We start from the raw sequence: 16,638 nt of genomic DNA, 5'->3' as shown, positions 1-16,638 counted from the left end.
GAAGGTTGGAGCTTTGAAGTATCCATATTGCTAATATTTTATATGAAGCAGATGGTGGATTTTACTATGAAAATTTTCAAATGCATGCACAAGCAGAGAGAATAGTATTAGAAACCTGATGTACCTAGTATTCAATCATTTTCAATTCACAGCTAATCTTGTTTCATCTATACCTCCCCCTTAAGATCAAAAACATCATATTATTTTAACTGTAAATATTTCTGTATTTCTAAAAGATGTCTCTATTTTAGCATAGCCAAAATACCTCTACCACACTTAATATCCATAGCAATATTTTCTTAATATCATGAAATATCCAGTCATGTACATATTTTCCTGATTGTCTTATTAATAGTTTGTTTCAATGAAGATCTGAATAAGGTCCAAACATTGTGAATGGTTAATATACGTCTTTTGATATACATGCTTTTCTTTGTTCCTAATTTTTTTTTTTTTTTTGCAAATTTTGGCTGTTGCTCTTGATGTTTTTGTTAAAGAAACCAAGGTTTGTCCTTTAGAATTTTCCACACTGTGGATTTTACAGATTGTGTCTACATGGTGTTGTTTAATATGTCCAGCCATTCCCTGATTTTTCTAGTGAATTGGTGGTTAAGTGTAAAGCCTTGCGTCGTTTCAGAGTGGTTAGTTTGTTTGGAATAGGTGGTTATGTTTTCTTCAGTCAGTAGGTGTTAAATACCTGGTTCTTCCTCTTCTTGAGATGTTAGCAGTTGTTGCTGATTATTCCTAGATCCATGAATTTTTTAGGGGTCAGAAGATGATATTCTAATTTCACAATTTCCTTTTCCTTTAAGCTAGAATACCTCTATAAGAAAGAAATAACCCCATTAATTGTTCAGTTATCATGTGGTACAAATTAAGGGCAGAATACATGCCTAATTTTTCACTTTTGTTTGCCAGTTTTCAAAATAATGAGCTGGTTTTCTAATATTCTCTAAAGATAAACAATGAGTACTATTATTATTATTATCAGTATAATTGAAAAATAATGGGTTTAAAATTTTTTATTTGTTTTAATCTACTGAGTTGTTATCCCATACCAAAAATTGTACCCTCTTTAGAGAGTGGGAACAATGCAAGTCGGCTTCTGAGTCTTTTTATACTCCTGATAGTGCTTGAAAGCTTCTTTGTTTCGTGGTATGACAAAATGTTCCAGAATCATCTTGTATATTTCCTATGCCAGACCTAAAATCAGCATTTCTCCAAAAAGGCAAGTTATTTTTAGTGGGAAAATGTATGCTCTATTGTTTGGAACCATAAATCATTCTCATCCTCAGTAGCTTCCTATGCCCTAATCTATTCATCCTCTCAAAATCACCATGGAGTAGATATTATTCCCACTTTACAAATGAAAGACTGAGCAAAGAGAAGTTGTATAATTTGCCCTCAGTCACCCAGGATGTAATCAGGGTTGCCAAGATTTGTAAACTGAGGCAGCCCAACTTCAGGCCTATGCTTCAGTCTTTGCTGCCTTCACAGTGGCTGCTGACATTGGATCCAGTTCCTTTTTGCTAAGTATCTGGAGCTAATATTTAACTTGTATGAATTAAAAGATAGTTCTAGTCCAGATGATTTTTTTATATCTATGTGCAGTATTCTGTTATTTTCATATAATATTTGTTTTGCACTGTTTCTTCTTTTCAGCACTGAACTAAAATCTTAGCCTTTCTTTTGTGCTTACTCAATATAGAATCTTAAAGAATGTTGCTTTTTTTCTTTTTAAAACAGGTTTATTGAAATATAATTATACAAAATACACTGCACGTATGAAAGTGTCCCAAGCTGATAGATTTTAACACATACATGACCTGTGAAAAATCAAAAGTACGAAGAAGACAATGAACATATTAATCACCCTCAAAAATTTCCTAGCAGTGTTTTGTAACTCCCCCAATCCCTTTTTTTGTTAAGCAAGCACTGATCTGCTTTTGGTCACTATAGATTAATTTGGATTTTCTAGAGTTTTGTATAATTGGTACCATACTGTGTGTACTCCTTTTCTTCTTTTCTTTTTTTTTTTTTTTACCATGGCATAACTATTTTGAGAATTATCCATGTTTTGAGGTATACTACTAGTTTTTTTTTATTGCTCTGCAGCCTTCCATTTTGTGGATATAGCCTCACAAACATTTGGTACGATCAGTTATTTTTTCTCTTAATTTTAGCCATTTTAAAAGGCCTGCATTTATATCTTATTGTGGCTTTAATTCGTATTTACCTAGTAGCTAATAATGTTAAGCATAGTTTCATGTGCTGGTTTGCTACCTGTACATCTTCTTTTGTAAAATGTCTATCCAAATATTTTCCCATTTTTTATTAGGATTGTTATCTTATTATTGAGTTTCCAGAGTTTTTATATGTATTCTGGGTAGATAGATTTATCAGATGGATACTTTGTAAAAACTGCATCTCAGTTTTTACATTCTCTTAACACCGCCTTTGGTAATTTCATTTTCAGACTGTTCATTGTATAGAAATACAATAGAGTTTCCAAAAACGATAATATATTCTGCATCTTTCTGAAGTCATGTGTTAGTTCTGTAGTGTTTTTGAGTATTTCTAAAATTTCCTATTTATATCACGTTATCTTCAAATAGATATAGAGAGCTAGTTTAAATTCCTCCTTTTTAATATTGATATTTTAAAATTTCATTTTCTTGCTTAATTTATCTCGTTAGAAATTCCATACCATATTAAATAGAAGTGGTGAGAGTGAACATCCTTGTCTTGTTTCTGATCTTATGGGGAATGTATTTATTTTTTCACCAATATGTATGATGTCAGCTGTAGGATTTTTGTTGTTGTTGTTGTACATGCTGTTTATGAGGTTGAAGAAATTCTCTTCTATTCCTGGTTTGTTGAGTGTTTTTATCATGAAAATGTGTTGGATTTTGTCAAATGCATTGTTTGCATCTACTAAGATTACCATATAGCTTTTGTCTTTTATTCCATTAATATGAAGTATTACATTGATTGATTTTTGTATGTTAAACAAACCTTGCATTCCTGGGATAAATATTACTTTGCTATGATGTGTAAACTTTTTTGTATGTTGCTAAATTCTCTTTGCTAGTATTTAGTTCAGTATACATTTTACATTTATATTCGTAAGATGTATAGATCTGCAGTTTTCTTTTCTTGTGATGTCTTTGTCTGGTTTCAGTATTGGGGTAATCCTGACCTGATAAAATGATTTGGGAAGTGTTACCTTTGCTGTAATTTTTTGGAAGAGTTTGAGAAGTATTGGTATGATTTTCCTTGAAACATTTGGTGGAATTTATCAGTGAAGCCATCTAGTTGAGGATTTTCTTTGTGACACTTTTTTTGACTATTAATTTAATCTTTCATTCGTCATAGTTCTGTTGATATTTTCTGTCTATTGAGTTGGTTTACATAGTTTTTGTTTCCTGAAATTTATCCATTTCATAAATGTTAACTAATTTCTTGGCATATAATTATTTTATTATCTTACTAATACTTTTTTATTTCTGCAACGTTGATGGTACTGTCCACTCTTTTATTTCTGATTTTAATAATTTATATCATCTCTTTTTTTCTTGGCTAGTCTAGCTAAAGTTTTGCTAATTTTGTTTATCTTTTCAAAGAACTAATTTGATTTCATTGTTTTTCCTCTATTGCTTTTTCATTCTCTATTTGTTTTATTTCTGTACTAATTTTTATTTTTTTCTTCCTTCTGCTGGCTTTGGGTTTAGGTTGCTCTTCTTTTTCTGGTTTCTTAAGATGGAAAGTTAGGTTATGATTTCAGAATTTTTTTTTAGATTGATGTTTGCAAATATAAATTTTACTCTAGAGATTGCTTTTACTGTGTTCCATAAGTTTTTTGTATGTTGTGTTTTTGTTTTCATTCATCTGAATGTATTTTCTCATGTCTTTAGTGATTTCTTCTTTGACCCATTTGCTACTTAGAAGTGTGTTGTTCTATTTCCATGTAGCTGTGAATTTCCCAAATTTTTCTTTTGTTGAATGAAATTTCTAATTTCATTCCATTGTGTTTGGAGAATATAATTTATATAATTTCAAATCTTTTAAATTTTTTGAGATTTGCTTTATCACCTAATATATGGTCTACCCTGGAGAATGTGCCTGTGCACTTGAGAAGAAATGCATCCTGCTGACGTTGGACTGGAGTGTTCTTTAGACATACATTAGATCTAGTTGGTTTATAGTGTTTGTCAAGTCTTCATTTTCTTACCGATCTTCAGCTCAGTTGTTCTATCCATCATTGAAAGTAGAGTATTGAAATATCCAACTGTTATTATTGAAATGCCTACTCTGTCTTCAATAATTTTAGTTTTTGCTTCGGTATTACGGGGCTGTATTGTTAGAAAAATGGCAGATGTAAATCTTACCTTTTCAGTAATTATATCAATGGACTAACCACTCCAATTAAAGGGCAAAGATTGGCAGAATGGTGATTTTAATAATTTATGCATGTTTCTTAAAATTCTCTATTTGATGAGACATCATTCTCATTTGTTTCTTTCTTTCTTTTTTTCTTTTTAAAGATGGGAGTCTCACTATGTTGCCCAGGCTGTTCTTGAACTCCTTGCCTCAAGCAATCCTCCTGCGTTGGCCTCTGAAAGTGGTGGGATTACAGGCATGAGCCATCACACCCAGCCACATACTTTCCTTTGCTTCTTTAGATCTTGTTTTCTTTAGTTGTTTGCACATATATATAATAGTTGAATTGAAGTCTTTTTCTAGTAAATCCAATGTGTGAATCTCTACAGGGACATTTTCTATTGACTTATTTTTATGTTGTTAAATATTTTCCCCTTTGTAAAATAGCCTTTAGGATTTTCTGTGACTTCAGATAAAGCTACTTATAGAGTCTGTATCAAATGATTTCCATGAAAGTCTCTACTTGCATCATAAAACATGGTTTGTAAAGTTTCTGGTATGATTGTCTCATGCTATATCTCTGTGCCTTAGTCTCTCCTATGTGATTAGTGGTCTAGTCTCCCATGGATGGGGATGTTGGTGACTGTGTGGAATAGGGATAGGAAATAAAGCATGTTCAAATGCCTCTAATGGGAAAAGTTTCTTCTTGGCTAGATTCCACAGTTAGGATAAAGTACATTTGTGCCACTGTTCTTTACTTCTGTAATACTGTTAAGGATCCTCAGAGAACAAAGTCTGATTTGGCAATTAGAGTGGTGTGTCTGCTTTGCATATTAATTTTGCTAAATCCATCAGAATTACTTTCTGATTTTCTACTCTGCTACTTTAGATAGCAGTGGCTTTTACAAGTAAAGAGATTTGTTTCTATGATCTGCTGTCCAAAGAAGAATTTGCTTGCCAATACAAACTCCAAGGCCTGAAAGGAACACCAATTTGCCTGGATTATTGGTATGATCCTCTTGATGCCAATGAATCAATTCTTTCTTTTGGGGATATAACTGGAAAGGTAAGTGAGGGTAGATAAGATTGAATACTATGGATTTAATCATCAAACTGTAGTTTAAAGTAGAAATTAAAATGCAATGAGTGTGACCTCCAAATTTAATTACATTATGGATTACATGCACATTGGACATGGAAGAGATGGATTAGGTCACAATTTGTCTTCTTGCTTACAAAAACAAATCTTAATTGTGTGTGGGGGTTTGTTTGTTTTTTTGGTCTGTGTATAGCTCACTTTTCTCATGTAGAAAAAAAGATCTTGCTAACCTTTTTCACCATAGGATGCTTAATTTATTAGATCCTAATATGAATAAATGTTTAATATTAAATGATTACATTTATCCCATGAAATGCTTTCAAATTTATTGTTCTGATTTTCCTACATAGAGTATTGGGTTTCTCAGTACCAATTTCCTACCGAGTGCTCATTGCCTGTATCATATAACAAAAGGATTAGAGAGGGCAGCTCTGAAACCTAGATATTGGATACAATTATTTCTGTCTTCCTATCAAATTTCACCCAAACTATGAAAAATTATTACTTACTGAATGAAACTAGAATATGTCTGTGACCTCTGAAGTAGGCTAATTGGAACAATTTCCTTTTGTAATTGTGAAAGCTTTTCATTCTTACTATTTTAATGACAAATGCGTCTTAAAAACAAGTAAAAGACTGCCCTTTGGTAATTGTATAACCAAACTAATAATTGTTCTGTTTTTTAGCATAACGCCCTGCATCCTTTAAATAATATTGAAGAAATTCTTATTAAGTTAATAGCTATTCCTTATTAAACTAAAATAACCTAGAATCTTCTTGCAACAATTATCCTGTCCACGATTGTTGTTCTTTCAATGTCTCTGTCAAGGTTCAAGCAATTGCTTTCACCGCAGCCTTGATTTCCCTGTTTGAACGGCCTGCTAGTGCATGTGAAGTTGGAGAAGCCACTATGACCATTAACTGGGCAGAGCTGCTCTCTGGATGTCACAAATGTTGCCATATATTAGAGCATAAACTTCATCAAGGAGATTGGGTCAGGCAAGGTATTGAATTTGAACAGTAATGAAAGTAAATGGTCACCTCTGACTTGTACATTTGTATTCTTTGATGAAAATGCTTCACACAAAACGTTTAAGTCTAGAAACCAATAATTGGTTCTCTGGAGGTTGTGGCCTGGACTCTGCTATCCCTTGAATACTGGCAGGGATTCTTTCTTTCTTTTTTTTTCCTTCTGAATTTATGCCTCGTACAATTAATTCAGGTGACCAATGTGCTCAAGAAATCTTAAGAGAAAGGAAAACATTGTCATAGAATTCATTTAGCTTCAACTCAACTCTGATCCTAGCTAATCTCATCTAGTTACATTCAGGGCTGTTTAATAAAAGAATTTAACAAGTTCCCTCAAAACCATTCCTTTGTTTTCCTTATGTTCTCATGGGAAGCATATTAGTTTGACTGCCTTTAGAATTGAATTGTCTTAATTTTCTTTTCTTTTTTTTTGATGTAATGACTGAATTTCTCTAATCTAGAGTACTTGAGTGGCAGTTCTTTGTGTAATAAGACTATGTTATAAAATCAGTATCTACAGAAAACCAGAACTTTCTTAAAACCTAGTCACCAATGAATTAGTTTCATATCTTAATTTTATCTGATGTTTCAAGATTCAGATGTGCAATATCTGCACTAATATTTCTTTGTTTAGATACTGAGTATGCTAATTTTCTCACTTCTAAATTGCTACACTAAAGAATGCCCACTGAAAAGAATGAAAATTAACAATCTCATTGACTTTAATGAAATTAGATGAGATTAATGTTATTGGTCTATTCCTAATACAGTTTGAAGAAGAGACAGTCAACATGGACCCAACTGTTGGCTTTTATGGTAATTTTACCCTCTTTGGGTTTCAGAAGGTTGAAACTAATTCTTTAATGTATGCCCACAGTAAGAATTTCCTATGTGAGGAACTATATGCTCTTCATTTTTTTCTTTGATATAAATCATACCATGGCTTTAGTACCTTCTATACATTTTTAAATTCTGCATGATATTAATTGTAGGAAAAACAAAAGATGACAGTTTTTGGTCATCTGCTAAGTGTGACAGGCACAAAATTATGTGTTAAGTTTTCATAACGTGAAAATAAGAATCAGAGTATTAAAAATATGCAGAATGGAGCTATTTCAACTTCTTCTGAAAAACATTGTATTCTTTTATTTGTATTCATATTCATTTGTTTTTTAGATACATATGCCAAAGACTAGATTATAATAATAAAGTGATAGTTCTTGAAATTTACTCCCAGTAGGTTCTCTGAAATTTAATGTATTATTTGAGTCCATAACCTTTAAATAATATGAGTAAATACAGAGAAGCCTATAGAAAGCTGTCTTAGAAAGGGTTGGAGAGATAACAAGTAAGGCTTTTAAATTGTGATTGTCTTTTCCGATGATGCATTATATCTATATATTCTTCATGTTCAGGAAGAGAATGGGGAAGCTCTCACTGCAGACTCTGCCTCAATTTTATTTAAGGGTCCCAAAAAATCAACCATACCAATGAAGTAACCTATCAGTGAGCATTTGTCTCTTAAGTTATAGGACAAGGATTGTTCTCTAGGTCAATGTTGATTTGCTACTTACCATGTGTCTATCATATCATTCTGATCTTTGATTCCCTCCTCTACTGACAAAAGAACGTGGGAATTTAGTTTAGTATTAGCAGTGGAGATTCACGTTTATGACCTAAGGAATCCGATTTCACAGTTTCACAGTCTGGCCTCAAATCACTGCAAAGTAGGAATTGGCTACAGAGAAGTTTTATGTATATATAAGGAACTACATATGTAATACAAATTAGATATATATAGATGTACATATATAGTTAAAAATCTTTGCTATCTTATTCGTATTATATATTTCTCAGTTCTTTGAATAAAAAATTCATTATAATCAAGTAGATAATTTTTGGAACAACAACAGGAATACACACACACACACACATTTACTTTAAACACTTTATTTGAATTATGGACTTGAGTGTCAATCAATCAACAATTATTTATTGATCTTTTATGTGTCTTAAAACTGTCTTAGGCATTTGAGACTATAGAAGAAAGATTAATTATAGACTCAACCCTCAGAAAACTTAATATCTGAAAGAAATAGAAACTAACACAAGTCACCTTATTAGAACATTGTTCAGTGGTACTGAAAATTAACTACTAAACCTTATAAACAAGATTTTGACTCCTAGAGTAGTTCTTAAGCCTGAAAAGCCATAAGAAAAAGCTTTAAGGATCAGTGGTGGTACTTGAAGGATGGATGAGGGAGAGAGAAAGAGAACGTGGGCAACATGAGCAAAAGTAGACAAGCAGGCACAATGATGACAGAAGGAGAGGTAGACATGAATAGATCAGACACTGAATATTAGGGAAATAGAAACAAATAGATCAAATGGGGACATAACATTGGAAGATATTGGCCGTGAAACATCAAAGGCTTTTGAGGAAACTTGGACAGACCCAATGCAGACAGTATTTAGGAAAAGTTTACTTGGTAGTTTGTTCAGCATGGGTTGGAGGAGAAAGAAACTGCAATCAGACTGGCTAGTTAGAAGGTTTTTGATCATTAGAAAATGGAAATGATAAAGAAAGGACAGAAACAGCCAGCTCTCTGAAGCAACCGTCTTCAGGATTTGAGGTCTAAAAATGTGGAATGATAAGCCATCTTAGGACGTCTTATAAAACTTTCCATTTCCAGCTGGGGAATTTTTTATTTGAAGATTACAGATCCCCACCTGGCCCAATGCATAGACTCTTCCCAGCTCATCTTCTCCTCTGGAGGAGGATTGTTCATTCTGAGATACCCCAGATTCTGCAACTAAAGACAAGTCTTTCTTTAAAAAAAAAGTTTTTAAAGGTTTGTTTCTTTGTTTGTTTGAGATGGACTCTCACTCAGACTGTCGCCCAGGCTGGAGTGCAGTGGTGCGATCTTGGCTCACTGCAACATCTACCTCCCAGGTTCAGCGATTCTTGTGCCTCAGCCTCCCGAATAGCTGGGATTACAGGCATGTGCCACCATGCCCGGCTAATTTTTGTATTTTTAGTAGAGACAGGGTTTCACCATGTTGACCAGACTGGTCTCAAACTCCTGACCTCAAGTAATTCACTCATCTGGGCCTCCCACAGTCCTGGGATTATAGGTGCGAGCCACTGTGTCTGGCCTACCACAGAAGAGTCTTTCTTGCCAACGTTTTTCCTGAAACGTCCTTTATTTTTTGCCACTTCACCTTACATCAAACTCTTTATTTTGCCTCTTCCTCTGTCTAATTCAGATGGACTCTTCATTGCATTATTTGCAAGGTTCTCAATTTTGGCATTTCTCCTGGATTCTTCTTTAAAATCTTGCTTTGCAATGCTGCCCACCCTGCGAACCAAACCTACCAATTTCTGTACCCACATTAGAATCTGGGTCCTGCCTCTTACCTTTCTGAGCCTAGAAGGAAATTTGAATGCCTCACATGAAAATTACATTTACATATAAATGGAAATTAAAACATCCTTCTTGGGGCAAGCACTATATTCCTCATTCACCTTAGTATCCACTATAACACATAATACAATGTTTTATAAGATTTTCTCTTTATCGCTGATTTTAAGCCATTTGATTATGACGTACCTTAGTTTTTCCTGGGGTGTGTGTATATGTGTGTATGTCTTTATACCGGTTAAAATTCATTTAAATTCTTGGATTTGTGGATCTGTAGTTTTCATTAAACTTGGAAATTTTTCTATTGTTATTTTTTCAAAGTTTTCTTTCTTCTTTCTCTCTCTCTCTCTCTTTTTTTAAATAGGACTCTAATTATTTGCCTTTCCAGAATTCTGTCCCACATTTTCTAGCTGCCTCATGGTCCTCTAACGCTAATGTTTGTTTCTCCAGCTCTGGAGGTTGCTAGGCTCTGTGTGGTTTCCTGCTCTGTGTGCTGATAGTTTGGAAATATCTTCCAAGAAAGTCAGAGTGATTGTAGGCCCACTTTATTTGTTTCTCTTCTCTCAGGGTTCACAGTTCTACTTTGCCTATTGTCAAAATCTGAAATATTGTTGCTAATATTTGTCCAGTTTTCTAGTTGTTTATGGTGGGAGATTAAAATCAGTCCTTGTTATGCCATCATGGCTGGAAGCAGAAATCCAGCACAATGCTTTTTAAATAGTGAATACACAATAAATATTTGTTGATCATTTAGCCTCTTTCTTTTGTTGAGATCTTTCAGTCACCTTAACAACCCTTTACCAGCTGCAGGGATAGGAGCTTCTATGTGATATTCACCCAAAAAACATTTGCTAGGTAATTACTATGTAGTAGGCACCATAGTAAGCACTGGCATATTTCAGTTGAATTCTGTTATCTAGATCCATCCCAAGAAACTTAACTTCTAACATCCGACTAAGAAGATTTTTAAATAATCACTTCAAGGTTTGTTTATTATCATGTTCACTTTGAAGCACTCAAAACTAAGCAGCAGTCAGTAACACTTAACGAAGTATCCTTCTGCACATGGTATTGTGCACTAGGAGCTCTGTGATAATTATTGTAGAGAACAATGGATAATTTATTTATCAAAGGATGCTGGAGTGAGTGTCTTGTTGAGATTGGTTAAGGGCAGAAAAGAACTGGCTGCTTATCTATTGGTGCTGAGAAACTGAGCTGTATTTTAATATTAGTGTATGCCAAAATGAACTATCTGAAGTCCTGCGAAAGCATTACATTAATTTTCTTCTTCCTTTTTTCTTTTTTAAAGAATTTCACTTGTGTCTCTAATTAATAATTCCTATTAGTTTCTTCTATGGGATTTTATGTTTTGATTGAAGAGCAAAAAAAAAAGCCATTTTGCAATTTGACTTGGAAAGTCTTAGATAAATTATTGGGTGAATTTTATTCAAAAATATTTCAAAAGAAAAGAGAAATATCAAAAGAAATTATGGTTAATAGTTGTAGAATTTCTTTCTTCCTTTCTTTCTTTTTTTTTAAATGGAAAGCCGGGAGTGGTGGTCCACACCTGTAATCCTAGCATTTTAGGAGGCCAAGGTGGGTAGATTGTTTGAGCCTAGGAGTTTGAGACCAGCCTGAGCAACATGGTGAAACCCTGTCTCTATAAAAAACACAAGAATTAGCTGAGTATGGTGGCATGGGCCTGTAGCCCTAGCTACCCAGGAGGCTAAGGGTGGGAGGATCACCTGAGCCCAGGAGATTGAGGCTACAGTGAGCCGTGATCACCACTATACTCCTCAAGTACCTCTGAAAGGTGAATATACTTCAGTCATAACCAATGAAAGAATGCCTTTTCTTAGATTTAGCAATAGAGATTAGAAGCTTAAATATGACTTTCTGTTGTTGTTTGAAGCTCAGTGATTTCAATACGAGAAAAGACAGGAAGACTGAAATGAAGAGGAAGGCAGAAGGAGGAAAGGCAGGATGGATTCAAATGTAATATATGGGATTTGTAGTTGTTTTGGATTCTGTTCCTTTGTCTGCAAGACTTGCTGTATCAGGAGCAAGCAACCAATGACTGTTTAATTTGGTATTCTCTTTACCCCAGTAACATGATTCAATATTCTTAGAACTCTTCATGAAATATTTTTGGTGATTTTCGTCTCAGTGTGAGGAGGGAATATACAATTGAGGAAAGAAAGAAACACATGAGCAAATATGATAATAATTTTTATTGAAGCTAAGGATAAAATATCTGTAAAAATGAAATGTCAAAGGAAAAACTCAGTTTCAGACAGAAGAGTATTAACATAGTGCTTTAAGATAAGGTTCAGATTTCTTATTTAAAACTTTGAAGGAGTAAATGTTTTCATCTTCTCTGAGTGGTTCTGTGTCATATTTTAATGGAAAAATAATTACATTCTGAAATGCTTGTAAAGTAATTATAGAGGTTTTGTGTAATAGTGCTAAGATATAAACGTCTTGAATTTCAGAGAATTTTCCTTTTTAATAATTTCCTCCTCATATAGACAGTATCACTAGAAACCTTGGAAACTGTAGTCTGGGAATGCAGATATTGAAAGAATGAGGTCAGGTGGCTCATGTCTGTAATCACAGCATTTTGGGAAGCCGAGGTGGGCAGATCACCTGAGGTCAGGAGTTCGAGACCAGCCTGGCCAACGTGGTGAAACCATGTCTCTACTAAAAATAAAATTAGCCAGGTGTGGTGGTGGGTGCTTGTAATCCCAGCTACTTGGGAGGCTGAGGCATGAGAATTGCTTGAACCTGGGAGGTGGGAGTTGCAGTGAGCCGAGAATGCGCCATTGCCCATAGCACTCCAACCTGGGCGAGAGAGCGAGACTCCATCGCGGGACGCAGGAGGGGGGACAAGAAAGAAAGAATGAGCATGAAATTGTCAGCAACAAAAATCATTGATATTTTATTGCGTTGAAAATGTTTTCCGCCCTTTGACCAGGGCTAGAAGAAGATACAAAACAGTTTGAATTGTTAACAAAATCACTAATTGCTTTTTTTTTTTTTTTGAGACAGAGTCTTGCTCTGTCACCCAGGCTGCAGTGGCATGATCTCGGCTCACTGCAACTTCTGTCTCCTGGGTTCAAGCGATTCTCCTGCCTCAGCCTCCTGAGTACCTGGGATTACAGGCATGAGCCACCACGCCCTGCTAATTTTTGTATTTCTTGTAGAGACGGGGTTTCGCCATGTTAGCCAGGCTGGTCTCGAACTCCTGAACTCAGGTGATCCGCCTGCCTCAGCCTCCCAAACTGCTGGGATTACAGGTGTGAGCCACCACAACCAGCCGCTAATTGCTGCACTAATTAGTGGAACAAGTGCCAGAAAATTTAGAATACAGACTCCTCAGGGAGTCTTTATAATTGATAGGGACTAAGTTGGCAGAGAAGCCAGATTTAATATCTTGCTTGTGTGTGGCTCGACTTCCCTGCATCTAAATCAGTCTTCCAGACACTGTCGAGTTAGCTAGACCATGCTGCCTTTCCTGCCAGTTCTGTCACTATGTTTAAAGCAGTTGAAATCCGCTGTGAGCAGTGGCCTTGGTTTGAGGAAAGGGCTCTATTTCCTGCAGCTTGTTCTGTAGCATGGTAGAAGAATAAGATTCATTTGTATCATGGACATGTGCCTACTTGGCATTTTGAAAAGTAATTGAATTAATTGCATTATTATTTTTAAATATGCTTAGCAGTGCTGAATTCTTATTTTAAAGATAGAATAGATACAGTTATACTTTATTTTTTAATTTAAATTTTTTTTGTGTGTGTGGATACAGAGTAGGTGTATATATTTATGTGGTACATGAGATGTTTTGATATCAGTATAAAATGTGAAATAAGTACAACCTGGGGACTGGGGTATCCATCACCTCAAGCATTTACACTTTGAGTTACAAACAATCCAATTACACTCTATAAGTTATTTTAAAATATACAATTACATTATTATTGACTATAGTCATCCTGTTGTGCTATTAAACAATAGTCTTACTCTTTTTAAGTAAATTTTTTTGTAACAATCCTCACCTCCCTGCTAAGCCCCCACTACCATTCCCAGCCTTTGGTAACTATCATTCCACTCTCTATGTTCATGAGTTCAATTGTTTTGATACTTAGATCCTACAAATAAGTGAGAACATGCAATGTTTGTCTTTTTGTGCCTGGCTGATTTTGCTTAACACAGCAAGATTTCCTCCCAATTCAGTCTTGGTGGGTTGTATGCATCTAGGAATTTTTTCATTTCTTCTTGATTTGCCAACTTATTGGCATATAGTAGCTCATAGTAGCCATTAACAATCTTCTGAATTTCTGCAGTATCAGTAGTAATGTCTCCTTTTTCATTTCTGATTTTATTTATTTGGATATACTCTCTTTTTTTCTTAGTCTGGCTAAAGCTTTGTCCTTTTAACTTTTCCAAAAATAAACTTTTTGTTTCATTAATCTTCTGTATTTTTTTCAATTTTATTTATTTCAGCTCTGATCTTTATTATTTCTTTTCTTCTACTAATTTTGGGTTTGTTTTATTCTTGCTTTTCTAGTTCTTTAAGATGCACCATTGGATTGTTCATTTGAAGTAGTTCCTTTTTTTTTTTTTTGATGAAGGCACTTTCAGCTATAAACTTCCCTCTTAGTACTGCTTTTACTGTATCCCATATGTGTGTAGTTTTTCTATTATCATTTGTTTCCAGTAATTTTTCAATTTCCTTCTTAATTTCTTCACTGACTCACTGGTCATTCAAGAGACTATTGTTTAATTTCTATGTATTTGTATAGTTTCCAGAATTACCCTTGTTAGTAGTTTCTAGTTTTATTCATTGTGGTCAGAGAAAACACTCGATATTATTTCAATATTTTGAATGTCTTAAGATATTTTTTGATACCTAACATATGGTATATCCTTGAGAATGATTCATGTGCTGAGGAAAAGAATGTGTATTCTGCAGCTTTTGGATGGAATATTGTGTAAATATCTATTGGATCCATTTGGTCCATAGTGTAGATTAAGTCTGACGTTTGTTGATTTTCTTTCCAGAAGTTCTGTCCAGTGCTGAAAGTGAGGTGTTGAGGTCTCCAGATATTATTGTATCGAGGCCTATCTCTCTCTTCAGTTCTAATAATATTTACCTTATGTATCAAAGTGCTCCCATGGTAGCTGCATTTTTATTTAAAGTTTTTTATATCTGCTTGCTGAATTGACCCCTTTATCATTACATGGTGATGTTCTTTGTATCTTTTTATAGTTTTTATCTCGAAATCTATTTTGTGTGATAAAAGTATAGTGACTCCTACTCTTTTTTGGTTTTCATTGGCATGGGATATCTTTTTCATCCCTTTTATCTTCTGTGTTTCAGTCTATGTGTGCCTTTATAGGTGAAGTGTGTTTCTTGAAGATAACAGATCAATGCATCTTGTTTTTTTTGCCCATTCATCCAGTCTATGTCTTTGATTAAAGAGTTTAATCCATTTAAATTCAATATTATTAATGGTGAGTAAAGACTTACTCCTGCCATTTTGTGATTTGTTATCTGGTTTTCTCTTCCTTCTCTCTTTCCTTCTTATGTTCCTCTAATGAAAGTGATTGTCTCTGGTGATATGATTTAGTTTCTTGCTTTTTAGTTTTTGTATATTCATATGTTTTTTGGTTTGAGGTTACCATCAGACTTGCAAATACTATCTTATAACCCATTATTTTAAGCTGAGAACAACACTATTTGCATAAACAAACACAAAGCAAACTAATAAAAACTCTACATTTTAACTTCATCCCTCTGCTTTTTATCTTTTTGTTGTTTCTATTTATATCTTATTGTACTGACTATGTCTTGAAAATTCGTAGTTATTAGTATTGATTGGTTCGTCATTTAGTCTTTCTATTTCAGATAAGAGTAGTTTATACAGCACAGTTACAATGTTATGATATTCTGTGGTTTTCTGTGCACTTATCATTACCAGTGAGTTTTGTACCTTCAGGTGACTATTCATTGCCCATTGTCCTTTTCTTTCTGATTAAAGTATTCTTAGCATTTCAGATCTCAGACCAGATCTGGGAAAATTCTCTGGATTACCAGACAGAGACTCTTGTTCTCTCCCTTACTGTCCCCCAAACATGCAAATTCTCTCTGTCTGTTTTGAGCCACCTAAAGCTGGGGGTGGAGTGACACAAGCACCTCAGTGGCCACCACTACTATGACTGTGCTGGGTGAGACCTGAAGCCAGCACAGCACTGGGTCTCACTCAAGACCTGCTTTAATCACTACCTGGCTACTGCCTATGTTCACTCAAGGCCCTGGGGCTCTGCAATCAGCCAGTGGCAAATCCAGCCAGGCCTGTGTCTTTGTCTTTAGGGCAGCAAGGTCCCCCAGCCCCTGGGTGGGTCCCAAAATGCCATCTGCAAGTCAGGGACTAGAGTCAAAAACTTTAGAAGTCTACCTGGTGTTCTCTTACTGCAGCTGAGCTGGCACTCAAACAACAAGATGCAGTTCTTCCCACTCTTTACTCCTTTTTCCAAAGGCAGAGAAGCCTCACCCTGTAGCCACTGCTACCCCAGGCCAAAAAGAGTACTTCCTGACTACTGTTGATGTTCCCTAATGGCCCACTGTTTCTTAAGTCAGCTTGTTGTCAGTGCTGCCTGACCTGAGACTTACCCTTCAGGGCAGTGGACTCCTCTCTGGACAAGGGCAGG

At 34.9% G+C, this 16,638-nt stretch overlaps 1 protein-coding gene across 5 annotated transcripts in view; it reads left to right on the top strand.

Moving 5' to 3' along the window:
• WDR49 (WD repeat domain 49) overlaps positions 1-16,638 on the top strand; it is a 211,639-nt gene that overhangs the window by 63,190 nt on the left and 131,811 nt on the right. For all 5 annotated transcript variants that reach the window (XM_016942258.4, XM_016942259.4, XM_009446787.5 and 2 more), the window contains 2 exons: positions 5,270-5,446; positions 6,309-6,483. In XM_016942258.4, the coding sequence (XP_016797747.2) occupies positions 5,270-5,446; positions 6,309-6,483 (352 nt within the window). The remainder of the gene's footprint in view (positions 1-5,269; positions 5,447-6,308; positions 6,484-16,638) is intronic.

The sequence above is a fragment of the Pan troglodytes genome, chromosome 2 (assembly GCF_028858775.2).
Source record: "Pan troglodytes isolate AG18354 chromosome 2, NHGRI_mPanTro3-v2.0_pri, whole genome shotgun sequence".
Classification (NCBI taxonomy): Eukaryota; Metazoa; Chordata; class Mammalia; order Primates; family Hominidae; genus Pan; species Pan troglodytes.
The sequence above is the reverse complement of the archived record's forward strand: the minus strand, read 5'-3'. Positions and strand labels throughout refer to the sequence as shown.